Raw genomic sequence first — 18,777 nt, 5'->3', positions numbered from 1 at the left:
TCAACTTGCTGCGTGTGTGGGAGACGCTGGCACTGCTGTTACCACCTGTGCACCTTTACTGTGTGTGAGGAAAGCTTGTACTGCTGCTACCTCTTGTCTACCTTTAATGTGTGTTGTGGAAGCTAGCACTGCTGCTACCTCTTGTCTACCTTTAATGTGTGTTGCGGAAGCTAGCACTGCTGCTACCGCCCTCATACGTTTCCTGTGTGAGAGGGAAGATTGCCCTGCTACCTCCAGCAAACCTTTTCTGTGTGTAAGCTGCTTGCACCAATGCTACCTCTTGCATTCCTTTTGTGTGTGCAAAGATGCTTGAACTGCAGCTACCTCGTGATACCTTTTCTGTGTGAGGAAGCTTGCACTGCTGCCTCCTCTCCAGTATCTTCTGTGTGTAAGGGAAGCTTGCACTGCTGCCTCCTCTCCAGTATCTTCTGTGTTTGAAGGGAAGCTTGCACTGCTGCCTCCTCTCCAGTATCTTCTGTGTGTGAGGGAGGCTTGCACTGCTGCCTCCTCTCCAGTATCTTCTGTGTGTGAGGGAAGCTTGCACTGCTGCCTCCTCTCCAGTATCTTCTGTGTGTGAGGGAAGCTTGCACTGCTGCCTCCTCTCCAGTATCTTCTGTGTGTAAGGGAAGCTAGCACTGCTGCCTCCTCTCCAGTATCTTCTGTGTGTAAGGGAAGCTTGCACTGCTGCCTCCTCTCCAGTATCTTCTGTGTTTGAAGGGAAGCTTGCACTGCTGCCTCCTCTCCAGTATCTTCTGTGTTTGAAGGGAAGCTTGCACTGCTGCCTCCTCTCCAGTATCTTCTGTGTGTGAGGGAAGCTTGCACTGCTGCCTCCTCTCCAGTATCTTCTGTGTGTGAGGGAAGCTTGCACTGCTGCCTCCTCTCCAGTATCTTCTGTGTTTGAAGGGAAGCTTGCACTGCTGCCTCCTCTCCAGTATCTTCTGTGTGTGGGGAAGCTTGCACTGCTGCCTCCTCTCCAGTATCTTCTGTGTTTGAAGGGAAGCTTGCACTGCTGCCTCCTCTCCAGTATCTTCTGTGTGTGGGGAAGCTTGCACTGCTGCCTCCTCTCCAGTATCTTCTGTGTGTGAGGGAAGCTTGCACTGCTGCTTCCTCTCCAGTATCTTCTGTGCGTGAGGGAAGCTTGCACTGCTGCTTCCTCTCCAGTATCTTCTGTGTGTGAGGGAAGCTTGCACTGCTGCCTCCTCTCCAGTATCTTCTGTGTTTGAAGGGAAGCTTGCACTGCTGCCTCCTTTCCAGTATCTTCTGTGTGTGGGGAAGCTTGCACTGCTGCCTCCTCTCCAGTATCTTCTGTGTTTGAAGGGAAGCTTGCACTGCTGCCTCCTCTCCAGTATCTTCTGTGTGTGAGGGAAGCTTGCACTGCTGCTACCTCTCACATACCTTTACTTTGGGTGAGGAAATATTGCACTGCAGCTAACGCTTGAGTACTTTTTCTGTGAGTGAGGAAAGCTTGCACTGCTGCTCCTCCTGTGTACCTTTTCTGTGTGTGAGGGAAGCTTGCACAGCTGCTGTGTAACATACATGTAGATGTGAAAAAAGCTTCTATTGCTCCTGCCTGTGTTGTCTTTGCTATGGTTGAGAGTGAAACCTGCACTGCAGCTTCCCCCTGATCTGTACCTGTGCGTGAGGGAAGCTTGCACTGCTACTATCTCTCACATACCTTTACTGTGCGTAAGGGAAGCTTGCACTGCTACTAACTCTCACATACCTTCACTGTGTGTGAGGGAAGCTTGCACTGCTACTAACACTCACATACCTTTACTGTGTGTGAGGGAAGCTTGCAGTGCTACTAACACTCACATACCTTTACTGTGTGTGAGGGAAGCTTGCACTGCTACTATCTCTCACATACCTTTACTGTGCGTGAGGGAAGCTTGCACTGCTGCTACTTCCAATGTACCTTCATGGCTGTTTTTGGAGGACAGGGGGCGCTACCACTTACTTTAGTGTTTCCGCGAGGAAGAAGCTCTGCTGCACATCATCGTAGGCGGGAGAGGAGGAGTAGACATCCTTGACCCCCGAAAAACCACCGCTGACCCGGCAGTACTTGTCAATGGCCTGTGAGAAAGGAGAGAATACATGGATGTCAGAAAATGCAAAACTTCAAAGGACTCAGGCTGCTCTGGGGGTTCATGGTGCCCTGGGGGGCTTGCTGGGTGTAAGAGCCTCACCCTATTCCAGCCTCCTATGGCATCTAAGTGAGTGCACACACACCGACTCCACACTGAGCTCAGGGAATCAAGCCTCCCCCTGTCCAGCACCCCATGGTCTGTGAATGAGTGCACACTCATACACTGACTCACTGAACACAGGAGCTCGGAGAATCAAGCCTACCCCTGTCCAGCATCCCATGGTCTGTAAATGAGTGCACACTCACACCCTGACTCACTACACTCTGAACACAGGAGCTCGGAGAATCAAGCCTACCCCTGTCCAGCATCCCATGGTCTGTGAATGAGTGCACACTCACACCCTGACTCATGACACTGATTGCAGGAGCTCGGAGAATCAAGCCTCCCCCTGTCCAGCATCCCATGGTCTGTGAATGAGTGCACACTCACACACTGACTCATGACACTGAACACAGGAGCTCGGAGAATCAAGCCTCGCTCTTTCCAGCATCCCATGGTCTGTGAATGAGTGCACACTCACACCCTGACTCATGACACTGAACGCAGGAGCTCGGAGAATCAAGCCTCCCCCTGTCCAGCATCCCATGGTCTGTGAATGAGTGCACACTCACACCTTGACTCACAAAACATTGAACACAGGAGCTTGGAGAATCAAGCCTCGCCCTTTCCAGCCAGCATCCCATGGTCTGTGAATGAGTGCACACTCACACACTGACTCATGACACTGAACGCAGGAGCTCGGAGAATCAAGCCTCCCCCTGTCCAGCATCCCATGGTCTGTGAATGAGTGCACACTCACACCTTGACTCACAAAACATTGAACACAGGAGCTTGGAGAATCAAGCCTCGCCCTTTCCAGCCAGCATCCCATGGTCTGTGAATGAGTGCACACTCACACCCAGACTCATGACACTGAACGCAGGAGCTCAGAGAATCAAGCCTCGCCCTTTCCAGCATCCCATGGTCTGTGAAAGAGTGCAAACTCACACACTGACTCATGACACTGAACGCAGGAGCTCGGAGAGTCAAGCCTCGCCCTGTCCAGCACCCCATGGTCTGTGAATGAGTGCACACTCATACACTGACTCACTGAACACAGGAGCTCGGAGAATCAAGCCTACCCCTGTCCAGCATCCCATGGTCTGTGAATGAGTGCACACTCACACCCTGACTCACTACACTCTGAACACAGGAGCTCGGAGAATCAAGCCTCCCCCTGTCCAGCATCCCATGGTCTGTGAATGAGTGCACACTCACACCCTGACTCACAACACATTGAACACAGGAGCTCGGAGAATCAAGCCTCGCCCTGTCCAGCATCCCATGGTCTGTGAATGAGTGCACACTCACACCCTGACTCATGACACTGAACGCAGGAGCTCGGAGAATCAAGCCTCGCCCTTTCCAGCATCCCATGGTCTGTGAATGAGTGCACACTCACTCCCTGACTCATGACACTGAACGCAGGAGCTCGGAGAATCAAGCCTCGCCCTTTCCAGCATCCCATGGTCTGTGAATGAGTGCATACTCACACCCTGACTCACAACACATTGAACACAGGAGCTCGGAGAATCAAGCCTCGCCCTGTCCAGCATCCCATGGTCTGTGAATGAGTGCACACTCACACACTGACCCAGTGAACACAGAAGCTCGGAGAATCAAGCCTCGCCCTTTCCAGCATCCCATGGTCTGTGAATGAGTGCACACTCACACACTGACTCACTGAACACAGGAGCTCAGAGAATCAAGCCTCGCCCTTTCCAGCATCCCATGGTCAGTGAATGAGTGCACACTCACACACTGACTCACTGAACACAGGAGCTCAGAGAATCAAGCCTCGCCCTGTCCAGCATCCCATGGTCTGTGAATGAGTGCACACTCACACATTGACTCATGACACTGAACGCAGGAGCTCGGAGAATCAAACCTCGTCCTTTCCAGCATCCCATGGTCTGTGAATGAGTGCACACTCACACACTGACTCATGACACTGAACGCAGGAGCTCGGAGAATCAAGCCTCGCCCTTTCCAGCATCCGATGGTCTGTGAATGAGTGCACACTCACACACTGACTCATGACACTGAACGCAGGAGCTCGGAGAATCAAACCTCGCCCTTTCCAGCATCCGATGGTCTGTGAATGAGTGCACACTCACACACTGACTCATGACACTGAACGCAGGAGCTCGGAGAATCAAACCTCGCCCTTTCCAGCATCCCATGGTCTGTGAATGAGTGCATACTCACATACTGACTCACGACACTGAACGCAGGAGCTCGGAGAATCAAGCCTCGCCCTTTCCAGCATCCGATGGTCTGTGAATGAGTGCACACTCACACACTGACTCATGACACTGAACGCAGGAGCTCGGAGAATCAAACCTCCCCTGTCCAGCATCCCATGGTCTGTGAATGAGTGCACACTCACACCCTGACTCATGACACTGAACGCAGGAGCTCGGAGAATCAAGCCTCACTCTGTCCAGCATCCCATGGTCTGTGAATGAGTGCACACTCACACACTGACTCATGACACTGAACGCAGGAGCTCGGAGAATCAAACCTCGCCCTTTCCAGCATCCCATGGTCTGTGAATGAGTGCACACTCACACACTGACTCATGACACTGAACGCAGGAGCTCGGAGAATCAAGCATCGCCCTTTCCAGCATCCGATGGTCTGTGAATGAGTGCACACTCACACACTGACTCATGACACTGAACGCAGAAGCTCAGAGAATCAAACCTCGCCCTTTCCAGCATCCGATGGTCTGTGAATGAGTGCACACTCACACACTGACTCATGACACTGAACGCAGGAGCTCGGAGAATCAAACCTCGCCCTTTCCAGCATCCGATGGTCTGTGAATGAGTGCACACTCACACACTGACTCATGACACTGAACGCAGGAGCTCGGAGAATCAAACCTCGCCCTTTCCAGCATCCCATGGTCTGTGAATGAGTGCATACTCACACACTGACTCGCGACACTCTGAACACAGGAGCTCGGAGAATGAAGCCTCGCCCTTTCCAGCATCCCATGGTCTGTGAATGAGTGCATACTCACACACTGACTCACTACACTCTGAACACAGGAGCTCGGAGAATCAAGCCTCCCCCTGTCCAGCATCCCATGGTCTGTGAATGAGTGCACACTCACATCCTGACTCACAACACATTGAACACAGGAGCTCGGAGAATCAAGCCTCGCCCTTTCCAGCATCCTATGGTTTCTGAATGAGTGCACACTCACACACTGACTCACGACACTCTGAACACAGGAGCTCGGAAAATCAAACCTCGCCCTTTCCAGCATCCCATGGTCTGTGAATGAGTGCACACTCACACACTGGCTCATGACACTGAACACAGAAGCTCGGAGAATCAAGCCTCGCCCTTTCCAGCATCCCATGGTCTGTGAATGAGTGCACACTCACACACTGACTCACTGAACACAGGAGCTCAGAGAATCAAGCCTCCCCTGTCCAGCATCCCATGGTCTGTGAATGAGTGCACACTCATACACTGACTCACTGAACACAGGAGCTCGGAGAATCAAGCCTCCCCTGTCCAGCATCCCATGGTCTGTGAATGAGTGCACACTCATACACTGACTCACTGAACACAGGAGCTCGGAGAATCAAGCCTCCCCTGTCCAGCATCCCATGGTCTGTGAATGAGTGCACACTCACACACTGACCCGGTGAACACAGAAGCTCGGAGAATCAAGCCTCGCCCTTTCCAGCATCCCATGGTCTGTGAATGAGTGCACACTCACATACTGACTCACTGAACACAGGAGCTCAGAGAATCAAGCCTCGCCCTGTCCAGCATCCCATGGTCTGTGATTGAGTGCACACTCATACACTGACTCACTGAACACAGGAGCTCGGAGAATCAAGCCTCACTCTTTACAGAATCATATTGTCTTTGCCTCAGTGAGTGCACACTCACACACTGACTCACTGAACACAGGAGCTCGGAGAATCAAGCCTCCCCTGTCCAGCATCCCATGGTCTGTGAATGAGTGCACACTCATACACTGACTCACTGAACACAGGAGCTCGGAGAATCAAGCCTCACTCTTTACAGAATCATATTGTCTTTGCCTCAGTGAGTGCACACTCACACACTGACTCACTGAACACAGGAGCTCGGAGAATCAAGCCTCCCCTGTCCAGCATCCCATGGTCTGTGAATGAGTGCACACTCACACACTGACCCGGTGAACACAGAAGCTCGGAGAATCAAGCCTCGCCCTTTCCAGCATCCCATGGTCTGTGAATGAGTGCACACTCACATACTGACTCACTGAACACAGGAGCTCAGAGAATCAAGCCTCGCCCTGTCCAGCATCCCATGGTCTGTGAATGAGTGCACACTCATACACTGACTCACTGAACACAGGAGCTCGGAGAATCAAGCCTCACTCTTTACAGAATCATATTGTCTTTGCCTCAGTGAGTGCACACTCACACACTGACTCACTGAACACAGGAGCTCGGAGAATCAAGCCTCCCCTGTCCAGCATCCCATGGTCTGTGAATGAGTGCACACTCATACACTGACTCACTGAACACAGGAGCTCGGAGAATCAAGCCTCACTCTTTACAGAATCATATTGTCTTTGCCTCAGTGAGTGCAAACTCATAGCACAACGTAAATAACATTTATGATAATGAAAGCCCAACAAAGAGCCTGTGTGCAGCGGCATTAGATGATGTCGTTACCCCGAAGTATACCCGGAAGTGGCCCTTTAGGTGTGTGTAGGGGTGCGTGGGCTCTAAAACGATCGTGGCCTGAGAAGAGTCCGGGACCCCTCCTCAAGAGCTGTGGCCAATGAAACTTAGGGCGTGGTCTAAAACACTGAAAATAAAGGAGGCTTTAACAAATTTATACAGAGGGCCACATATATGAAGCCCTTTTACATTTGCAAATGGTGTGAATCGCTAAAGTGTGAATGCAAATCAGCCTTTCAAGATGTATGAAAGGCTTTGAAGTCGCATTTTTAGGAAATCGCAAAAAAGTTGTGATGACCTAAAACTGAGACCACAAATAGGAAACTGCAATTTGCGATTCCCTACGCACGTGTACCGGGCATTTCCTATACTCTTACCAGGGACTCCAGGTCGATGAGAACCATGCGCAATTTTTTTAAAATGCTTACACAATGCATTTTTCAAAGTGCCATTGAGTGCACACTCACACACTGACTCATGACACTGAACGCAGGAGCTCGGAGAATCAAGCATCGCCCTTTCCAGCATCCGATGGTCTGTGAATGAGTGCACACTCACACACTGACTCATGACACTGAACGCAGGAGCTCGGAGAATCAAGCATCGCCCTTTCCAGCATCCGATGGTCTGTGAATGAGTGCACACACACACACTGACTCATGACACTGAACGCAGGAGCTCGGAGAATCAAACCTCGCCCTTTCCAGCATCCGATGGTCTGTGAATGAGTGCACACTCACACACTGACTCATGACACTGAACGCAGGAGCTCGGAGAATCAAGCCTCGCCCTTTCCAGCATCCGATGGTCTGTGAATGAGTGCACACTCACACACTGACTCATGACACTGAACGCAGGAGCTCGGAGAATCAAACCTCGCCCTTTCCAGCATCCCATGGTCTGTGAATGAGTGCACACTCACACACTGACTCATGACACTGAACGCAGGAGCTCGGAGAATCAAACCTCGCCCTTTCCAGCATCCCATGGTCTGTGAATGAGTGCATACTCACACACTGACTCACGACACTCTGAACACAGGAGCTCGGAGAATGAAGCCTCGCCCTTTCCAGCATCCCATGGTCTGTGAATGAGTGCATACTCACACACTGACTCACTACACTCTGAACACAGGAGCTCGGAGAATCAAGCCTCCCCCTGTCCAGCATCCCATGGTCTGTGAATGAGTGCACACTCACATCCTGACTCACAACACATTGAACACAGGAGCTCGGAGAATCGAGCCTCGCCCTTTCCAGCATCCTATGGTTTCTGAATGAGTGCACACTCACACACTGACTCACGACACTCTGAACACAGGAGCTCGGAAAATCAAACCTCGCCCTTTCCAGCATCCCATGGTCTGTGAATGAGTGCACACTCACACACTGGCTCATGACACTGAACACAGAAGCTCGGAGAATCAAGCCTCGCCCTGTCCAGCATCCCATGGTCTGTGAATGAGTGCACACTCACACACTGGCTCATGACACTGAACGCAGGAGCTCGGAGAATCAAGCCTCGCCCTTTCCAGCATCCCATGGTCTGTGAATGAGTGCACACTCACACACTGACTCACTGAACGCAGGAGCTCGGAGAATCAAGCCTCCCCTGTCCAGCATCCCATGGTCTGTGAATGAGTGCACACTCATACACTGACTCACTGAACACAGGAGCTCGGAGAATCAAGCCTCCCCTGTCCAGCATCCCATGGTCTGTGAATGAGTGCACACTCATACACTGACTCACTGAACACAGGAGCTCGGAGAATCAAGCCTCACTCTTTACAGAATCATATTGTCTTTGCCTCAGTGAGTGCACACTCACACACTGACTCACTGAACACAGGAGCTCGGAGAATCAAGCCTCCCCTGTCCAGCATCCCATGGTCTGTGAATGAGTGCACACTCATACACTGACTCACTGAACACAGGAGCTCGGAGAATCAAGCCTCACTCTTTACAGAATCATATTGTCTTTGCCTCAGTGAGTGCAAACTCATAGCACAACGTAAATAACATTTATGATAATGAAACCCCAACAAAGAGCCTGTGTGCAGCGGCATTAGATGATGTTGTTACCCCGAAGTATACCCGGAAGTGGCCCTTTAGGTGTGTGTGGGGGTGCGTGGGCTCTAAAACGATCGTGGCCTGAGAAGAGTCCGGGACCCCTCCTCAAGAGCTGTGGCCAATGAAACTTAGGGCATGGTCTAAAACACTGAAAATAAAGGAGGCTTTAACAAATTTATACAGAGGGCCACATATATGAAGCCCTTTTACATTTGCAAATGGTGTGAATCGCTAAAGTGTGAATGCAAATCAGCCTTTCAAGATGTATGAAAGGCTTTGAAGTCGCATTTTTAGGAAATCGCAAAAAAGTTGTGATGATCTAAAACTGAGACTACAAATAGGAAACTGCAATTTGCGATTCCCTACGCACGTGTACCGGGCATTTCCTATACTCTTACCAGGGACTCCAGGTCGATGAGAACCATGCGCAATTTTTTTAAAATGCTTACACAATGCATTTTTCAAAGTGCCATGTAGCACACACGCCCCTCGGGCATGATTGTGCTTTACATGTACACATTTTCTGAGGGGGTGCTTCTGACCCTTTGGTTTGCATTACCTAATTTATCTAATTTGTGATTATCAATTAGGTAATCGCAAATTAGGTAATGCAAAATCATTCGCACCCATGGCCTGTAGGCCCAAAGGAACGAATGGAGTAGCATTACCTAATTGTGATTACGAATCTCTAGGAATCGCTATTAGGTGATCACAATTTTCTTACAAACCGTTTTGCATTCCTTAAATAGCGGTTACCTAAAATTCGTTTTTTAGGGAATACAAAATGGATTTTTGATACATGCGGCCCATTGTGTCCTACTGGACAAAAAGTATTAGACACAAGCAGGCAGCAAGGTATTTTCTCAACAGTTTGTGTAACACACATTACATTACCCAGGGCATAAGCAAAAAAACACTTGAAAATGTACATCGTGAGGGACCGACACTCTTTGGAAGTCTAGGCTATTTTGCTTAAATTTGAAGCGATCACTCGTATTGTTTACTAATTGAACTGACGCTTCATATTGAACTACGACTCTGGGTTCCTTCCACAACTTTGTTCATTGCAAGTCACCAGTTCTCCACACTGGCTCAGTCACGGCAAATGAGGCTTGTATCGTTTAGGCATTTACTAAATGTCCTGATGATGATCCCTATAACTATGTAGTGGGATCGAAACGCCGTCGACCTTAATTGTGCACCTTATACATTTATGTACTGTGTGTCATTTAACATGTAAAGGTGTCTGAAAATCTCAGTTCTACTATTGAAATTGTGCTATTTACAGAACCGTAAGCTTTTGCCTAAAAGCCCTTTGTGTTTGTTTTAGTAGGGTACAGGATTGAGCCCCACTTTGTAAATTGTTGATGAATTTATCGCTACTACTCTAAACTAAATAATTGACCTCTGTCCGGCTGGACATGTCACACCAATATAGAAACGACTGTGTCTATATTTATTTAATTGTATCCGTTCATTTGGTAAAATTCCAAAAGACCAAGGCAGCAGACCAGGTCAAGCACTCCAGATCCTATAGTTCTGAATTTAGGGTGGTTTACACACCGGGACGCCACGATAAACAGGATTACGGGAGACAAGCACCCTATTACAGGTGCTCGGTGGTTATTGCCACGAACACCGTACTACTCTACAGATTGGTGGCGGTATCGCCTTTACTTTCGGCCTTTCCCGGAGAACTAAGTCAAGAGGAATATAGAAAAATTTCCCACGGGAACCACTAGACCTCCCGTGGAGCTATAATTCAACTGTACACATCATCTGATCCTACACTCAATACCAGTCAGCCTTGGCGAACTTGGAAGTCAACTTTAGGATTCCAACTGGACCTATCTCACCTAGTGAGGACACCGTCTTTACAGGTCATACGACTTTGACCCACTATTGGTAGCCACTTATTTGATCCTCATATCTTTGTCCAATATTGGTGACAGCACTGAATTATACTCTTTTTGCCCTGACGAAGTTCCTTAAAGGCAAATGGAACGAAACGCGTTGGCTGTGCCTATGTCCAATGAATACTACTAAATAAAGAAGAAGATATTTAATACATTACTGCCTTTTTTTACTTTAATTGCGTGCACCTTCCATTTTATGTTTTCATCTTTCTGATTTATACACCGTTCATTTGGTATTCAAGGGATTATAATTGGTAAAACAACTTGCTTAATGCGCTCTTTGAAGTCTTAGCCTGATGACTGCTGGTCCATGCTACCACTAGGATAGCCTGTCTATAAGGTTGACTTTACAACCACCATCAATAAGGGTCAATTAGACTGGTGCAAGGTGCCCACTAGAATAGTGGACTTCATATGCCAGGCTAACTTCTCACATCACCCCCAAGCTACAGAACATCCAAAACGCGGCCGCAAGACTGGTCCTTAACCTGCAAAGACACTGCCACATCTCTCAACACCTGCACACACTCCACTGGCTTCCCATCGAGGCTAGAATCACCTTCAAGATGCTCACCCACGCTCACAAGGCCCTCGACAACGGACCAGCATGCCTGAACAGCCGACTCAAACTCTACGCACCCCTGAGGACCCTACGATTAGCCCAGCTCTTCTACGCCGTGGTTCCCCGCACCAGATCAGGAGGCCGCTCCTTATCCTTCCTCGCGGCCAGAGCCTGGAAAGCCCTACCGCTCCACCTCACACAGGCAACATCACTCCCCATCTTCGCAAGAAACCTCAAAACCTGCTCTTCGACAGACCCCCTCCTTGATGGACTGGAACCTGCACCCCCCCCCACCCCTAGCGCCTTGAGACCCTTACGGGTGAGTAGTTGCACTTTAACAAACTCCGGATTGATTGATTGGGCAGAGGGTGAGCACATAGGTGGATTATAGAAAGGACAGTTTGTTGACCATGCAGGAAGTGAAATATAAAGAATGTAATATGTAATTGGAGATTGTAGACCAGCATCAACCAAAAGCGCCCGGAGAGGCGGGTGAGCACATGTGAATTGACAGCACCACACACTACGAACTGATGGTGATAGGGCATGTAACATATTCTGTTCATAGCATGTGTGGCCGTAGATACACGTTTGGATGGACTGTAAAGAAGTTCTTTCCTTGGCGGTGGCTAGCCGTGTTTATTGCAAAAGATTGAAACAAGGTCTTAGAACAGAGTGACCGACTCTAGCTTGTTGGCGAGCTGAGACATCCAGACAGAAATGCTTGGTGATCGTGTGTGGAGTGGATCGTGCAGCTGCTCACAGAGGTCAGCTGTGGGGATAATGGTGGAAAGTGGATTATTAGTCGTGGTAAATATGAATCAGTCACTGGCAATAAGACCAGTAACAGTCTAGGGCTCAGCATAGGACCCAGAAAAGTATTCCCATGCTCAAACCTTGGTTGCTTGGCTGCGAGCAGGCAGGCTTAACTTCAGAGACAGGAATGTAAAGCATTTAAAAAGACCAATTCAGTAAATAATTAAGACACGACAAATAATAAAAATCAAACACCAATTTATAAAAATTGGACATATTTTTATCTTAAAAATGACAAGAAAACCAAAAACATCCATTGTAGGGAACTGGAGATATGAATTTTTAAAGAGTAAACACTTTGTAGAGTTAAGAAACAAACCGTGCCACTTCTGGACATTTGGGTGCCTCTGACCGGGACAAAGTCAAAGTTTGAGGCCGACTGTGATGGAGCCCTGGTCGGATACACTAGGTGGGAGTCCCCGGTCACGATTTTACCTTCACACAGGAGCGGCCGGTGCAGGTAAGCACGGTGGGTGGGGTGGGGGTAGTTGACAGACAACAACAAATTAAAGCAACAATACAAAAAATAGAAAACCACTTAACTGGCGCTCCCCGCATCGCCGTCACTATTGAGAATAGACACTCTGCACAGTAGCAGCAGCCTTGGCTCTGGTCGAATGAGCCCACAAGACCTCTGGGGGCGCTTTTTGGCCAAAGGGTAGCAGATATTTATACAGTGGACTGTACACATTGATATGGTCCTATTCTGCACGGCCTTACCCTTCTTCGCGCAACAAACCCCACAAGGTGTTGATCGTCTACTCGATGGTCTTTGGGATGAACGATATAAAATCTCTGAGCTGTTATTGGGGTCCAAGGCATGACATCTCTCTTCCTCTGTTGAGGGGTGAGGCAGATCAAAGAACATTGGATGGGTGAAGGACTGTCCAACATGAAAGGACATCACAATTTTAATTTAAAACACCCCTCTAGTCTGCAACACCAGCTTGTCTGGAAAAAAGGTGGTCTACAGAGCGGACCAGAGTTTGTGGTTCACTTGCATGATAAGCTGAAGTTATCGCTATCATGCAGGCTGTTTTGAGAGTCAAGAGATGCAGAGGACAGCTGTGAATCAGCCTAAATGGAGAACCAGGAGAGTAGGCACCAAATGAAGCTGCCACTGTGGCATTACAGAAGGGTGGGACGGGAACATATGGACCAGGGCTTTAACGAAAAGCATCACTACAGGTGTTTTAAACACAGATTGTTGGACTAGTAAATGTGAAAGCGCCGAGGAGTAGCCTTTTACTGTGCTCACGTCAAGACTAGGCTGAGCCAAAGATGGCCCAAAAAGCAGCAAATACGACAACTTTGCTGAAATGGGTCCACGTGGTGGGAACTGCACCAAGGCACAAAATTATCCCAGCATCCAGCATAAACAGATCTTGTCGATGAATGCCTGGCCATTAGGAAAACATCCACTACTTAGGGGGAGATCGGAGGTGGTCAACTGTTGCTGCTCAGTCTCTGCACATGGTGGAACAGATTAAGGAGGCCTGAGGGCCGGGATCTGCCCTGCTGCAGTGACAGAATATTATCCAGAAGCAGCACATGGAGGACAGAAGCTTGAGGGTAACACTCTCTCCAGACCCAATCTGGAGCCACTCGGATGACTTGGGCGCAGTCATTCCTGATCTTAGTCAGAGCTCGTGGCAGATGAGCAGCAGCAGGAAGGCATACAGGGGTCTGATGCGCCACTGCACGCGTAATGTGTCACCGAGAAACACCGCCTTCGTGGGAATGCCTGCTTGCAAAAGTGCTGACATTGTGAGTTCTCAGCAGTGGCGTAGAGATTCAGCTCAGATTCCTTCCTTTGCTTAAGATGCCGTGCACCACTACAGGATGTAGGTGCCAGACATAGTCTGCAGGTCAAGATAACTGAGTTAATCTACCCTGGTGTTTACTAATACCACCAGTTAGTTTACGACTGGGATGATGCCCTCCTGACGCAGCCAGTCCCAGAGGCGCAGGGCCGAGGGCTCCCCTCCGCCCTGCTTGTTGCAGTACCACAAGGCAATGGTCTTGTCTGTGAACATCTAGATGAGCCTCCCTTTGATGGACGTAAGGAGGCCTTCCACACCAAGTGAACAGACCGCAACTTCAACAGATTGATGTGGAGGTGAGTCTCCGATGAAGACCGGAGTTCTCTGTTCTCCACCTCTCCCAGATGGCCTCCCCAACGATGCATCCGTCAAGAGTGTCGGTTCCGGGTACAGTAAGGAGAGGGGTTTGCCCAGGTTCAATATTGCTTAAGCAGCCACCCTGCAGGCTTTTTTCAGTCTCCTCTGACAAATGGAAGGGATCTGTGACGTTCCGTAGATGCTCGGCCGACTTAGACTCAGATCACACTGCACAGCCCGCATGTGCCATCCGGTGTAGCAGGAGGCCGGATGCCAAGAGGCCAAGAAGCCTCAGTGCCACTTTCACAGGGACCCAGGACCCAGGCAAATACATTGGATCATAGCCCAAATGTGCTAAACGTGTTGATCTGAAGGAAAGCCTCAAAATCGCACCATATCCAGAACAGCGCCAATTTACCGAAGCCTCTGGGAGGGAGTCCGGTGTCACTTCGACACATTAATTGAAAACCCCAGAGTTGGGAGGAGGTTCACCATTGTCTGGAGATGGTCTACGTCAGACTGTGGCAAGCCCTCCTTCAACAGCCGGTGGTTGAGGTAGGGGAAGACCAGAATCCCCAACTCCAAAGATGAGCTGCAACCACCACCATCACTTTCGCAAACACCTGGGGATCAGTGGTAAGGCCGAAGGAGAGCACAGAAAACTGAAAATGCTCCTGGCCCACCTTGAACTGGAGGTAACACCCATGGGAGTGCAAAAAGGGAATGTAAAAATAGGTGTTCTGAACGTCCAGCTCTGGCATCCAGTCGTATGGATCAGTACAGATAGAAATTGGGCCAATGTCAGCATCTTGAATTTGTCTTTAGTCAGGAAGAAATTGAGAGGCCGAAGGTTTAAAATAGAAAGAAGGCCTACATGCTTCTTCAGCACCACAAATTGAAAGGGCATAACCGTGCTAGATGATTTTAAGCGCCCACCTGTTGGATGTGATGTACAGCCACCTGTCGAAGTCAAACTCCTCCTGCCTCAAATCGGATGTCCAGGTGCCACCAAGGACAAGCTGAAGTTGTCACACCAACTTCCAGGCTTCGGGTGCGGCATCAGGAAGAGAATATCACCAGGAAAAGGTCACTGCCTTCTGGCAACCAGTCTGTTAACTGCAAGTACCTAGCAGTGCGCCCGTCAGGACTTCATTGAGAGGGAGAAGCATTCCTGTGGACGTCTGTCCAGGCTGCAGGAAGTCCGTCAGGGCTTCAGTCAATTGTACAGACCAAAGTTGCAGGTCCTGAACTTCAGCAGCCGGCCTGATCACCACAGTAAAAACAGGCTGATTCCTCTTTTAAAGGGCCAGGGGAAAGAGTTCACCCCAGGATCTGGGGAGAGGTTTAACCCACTGGATTCTTGAAAGTCCATGAAAGATTGTCCTCATCATAAGAATGGGGTGCATCATCCCCGTCCTCTCCATCACCATGTTGACTGTGTTTTGAATCTCAAGCAAAAGGCATGTGGCCAGGTAAAGGCAGAGTTCTATCTGAGTCAGAATGAGGTTTGACCCATTGTGCCAAAAGTTGTGGAGGATGTGACTTCGGCCTATATTGTGTCGGCTGTCAGAATGTATTTATTTATTTTTAAAGCGCGACATTCATCCCTTAAGATATCACGGTGCTGAGATAATGGATTAGTGGTGAGTAGGGTCTAAGAATCTATTGGCTATGACATCAGTCTTTAGGGAATAGGTATGTTTTAGGTTTTTTCCTGAAGGTGTTGTATTCTTTGATCAGTCTGAGTTCGACTGGAAACTCGTTCCAGTGCAGTGCTGTGAGGTGCAAAAAGGTGAGGCCTCCTGCTCTGGACTTTTTGATCCTTTTCGTTTCGGCGAGCGCTTGGTGTGTGATCTTAGGGGTCTGGTGGGAGTATAAAATCGTATTTTGTTCTGAAGGATCTTGGGTCCTGTATGGTGGAGTGTTTTGTGGGCATGCCCTAAGAGCTTGAAACGTGCTCTTAGGCGCATGGGCAGCCAGTGAAGTTGTTTTAGGCTGTCCTTCGCTGAGCTATGTTTGTCTTTATTACACACCAGTTTGGCTGCAGCATTTTGCAACACATGTAGACATTTGAAGAGGTATTCTGGCATGCCTACAAAGAGAGCATTACCATAGTCCAGTCTACTGACCAGAAGAGCTTTCTAAGGGAATCCATGGAAAGAGCCTTTTTAGACGTTTCAGGGTGGCTAAGCTTTTTCCACACAATGTTCGTACATGGTCCTGCATGGATAGTTTGTCGTTGATTGTACACCCAGATTTTTGGCACACGCTTGGGTGCTGGGGCATCTCCAAGTGAGTGGGGTCACCAGGATGCGTCCCAGATGTGTTTGACTTCTCCGGGGAGCAGGATTTCGGATTTGTCTGCATTTAACTTTAAGCAGTGGTCCGACATCCAATTTGCCATTTCGGTGAGACAGCTGTTGGGGTTTCTTTTGGCGTTGTTGTGCCCCTCACCAATGGCGATTGTTAGTTGTGTGTCATCCGCATAGGAGCAAACACCAAAACCCCACTTTGTCCCAATTTTTGCCAGGGGTGAAACATAGGCATTGAACAGCGTGGGGCTAAGGGATGCTCCCTGCGGGACAACACAGTTGAATTTTTTGGGTGTGGATGAGAAGGCGCCTAGTTGCGCGGTTTGAGTTCTGTTGCTCAGGAACGAGCTGAGCCATTAAAGGGCCTTTCCGTGTATCCCTTTCCCGTGTCGGTTTTCTAATAGGAGGTGATGGGAGACCGTGTCGAACGCTGCCGACAGGTCTAATAGGATTAGGGCCACAGCCTTGCCCTGGTCCAGTAATGTTCCTATGGTGTCCATGGCGGCCAGAAGAGTTGCTTCGGTGCCGTTGGTGGTCCTGAGTCCAGTTTGTGACGCCTCCAGTTGGTCATTGCCCTCCAGGTAGTTGGACAGCTGTCTATTGACCAGATTCTCCAGTACTTTGGAGAGGTACAGGAGTTGGGAGATTGGTCGGTAGTTGACCGGGTTGGTAACATCTGCGCCTGCCTTTTATTAATGAGGTTACTATGGCTTGTTTCCATGTCTCTGGAAAGTTTGCCTTTTCTAATGATTTGTTGAATAGCTCCGTAATGAATGGGGTAAGGGTGGGTGTGATCTGTTCAAAGATAAAGTGTGAACAAGAGCCAAGGGGTGGTCCTGATTTGACTTCTTCCATAGTCCTGACGACTTCTTCGGTGATCGGGGAAAAACTGTCCAGTTTCGCATGGGCTTCGGAGTGAGGGTCTATTCTTTCCCAGTTAGTGGGGTCTACTGGGTGTTAGGGTTGAATGTCGAATAGATTTTGTCTGTGAAAAAGTTACTGATCTTTTCACAGCTCTCTGCTGATGGGTGCAGCGTTTGGGACATACAGGTTGATTTGCATAGTTCTCATATTACTTTGTATAAATCTTTCGCTAAGTTGCTATTTTCGTTTATTCTTTGAGCAAAATATGTCTTTTTAGTTTTTTATATGGCATGATTGTAGTTCTTGAGATCGGTTTTGTAGGATACTTTGTCGGTGTCTGATCTGGACGTTCTCCAGCTGTGTTCCAGAGTTTTGCACTTCTTTTTTAGTGCCTTGAGTTCTGGTGTGTACCACTTTTCTGAGATCGTTCTTTTTGTGGATTTCACTTTGATTTTGGGAGCACATAAATTCAATGTGAGGTTGATCTCTGTTTCGAGATTCACTGCCCCTTTGTCGGTATGGAGGGTTCATAAGTGTTCTAGATTGTCTGTGGACCAATGTCGCTGAAATGAGTCTGGAGTGACAAGTTTCTAGGCTCTATATGATTCATGCATGGATATAGGGGGTCTAGTGGGTATCCCGGGCTGGGGAAATGAGGAGATTAGGGAGTGGTCTGTCCACGTGACGGGTTTAATCTCCTCAGTCATAGTGGTTTCGATATTGGAAAACAGTAGGTCCAGTGTATGGCCTGCGTTGTGCGAGGGGCCGTGGATCCATTGTTTGAGTTGAAGGATCTGCCTGTCGTTACTCAGGTGCGTGGCCACTGGGTTTTCTAGCCTTCAAAGTGCACATTAAAATCACCGACCACCATGACGTTTTTGTATTTTAGGCAGGCGGGGAATAGCTGTGTGAGCAGCGTAGTTCTAAATTCAGCTTGATAGCCAGGGGGGTAATAAATCACCGCTCCCCCTAGTAAGATGTGGTTTCCTTTGGACCCTTGAAATGGTAGTAGTTTGTGCTCTTCGAGCTGGGCTACTGTGATAGGGAGGCAGTTGAGGTCATCCTTAAATAATATGGCAAGTCCCCCGCCCTTCTTCCTTGCCTATCCTGTCATAAAATTGTGTATTTCGGGGGTAGGGCATAAGCTATATCAGGGCAATTATTCCCATCGAGCCAGATATCGATGATAAAAACTAGGTTGGAGTCAAATGTATTGATTGTGTCCCAGATCT

General features: G+C 48.9%; 1 protein-coding gene across 1 annotated transcript in view; it reads right to left on the bottom strand.

Moving 5' to 3' along the window:
* The window catches only part of MAN1A2 (mannosidase alpha class 1A member 2), a 436,652-nt gene that overhangs the window by 12,221 nt on the left and 405,654 nt on the right, over positions 1-18,777 (bottom strand). The window contains exon 12 of the mRNA XM_086935831.1: positions 1,958-2,073. Coding sequence (XP_086791957.1) covers positions 1,958-2,073 — 116 coding nt within the window. The remainder of the gene's footprint in view (positions 1-1,957; positions 2,074-18,777) is intronic.

Source organism: Lissotriton vulgaris, chromosome 8, assembly GCF_964263255.1.
Source record: "Lissotriton vulgaris chromosome 8, aLisVul1.2, whole genome shotgun sequence".
Taxonomy (NCBI): domain Eukaryota; kingdom Metazoa; phylum Chordata; class Amphibia; order Caudata; family Salamandridae; genus Lissotriton; species Lissotriton vulgaris.
Note: the sequence above shows the minus strand (reverse complement) of the source record. Positions and strands in the feature narration are given on the sequence as shown.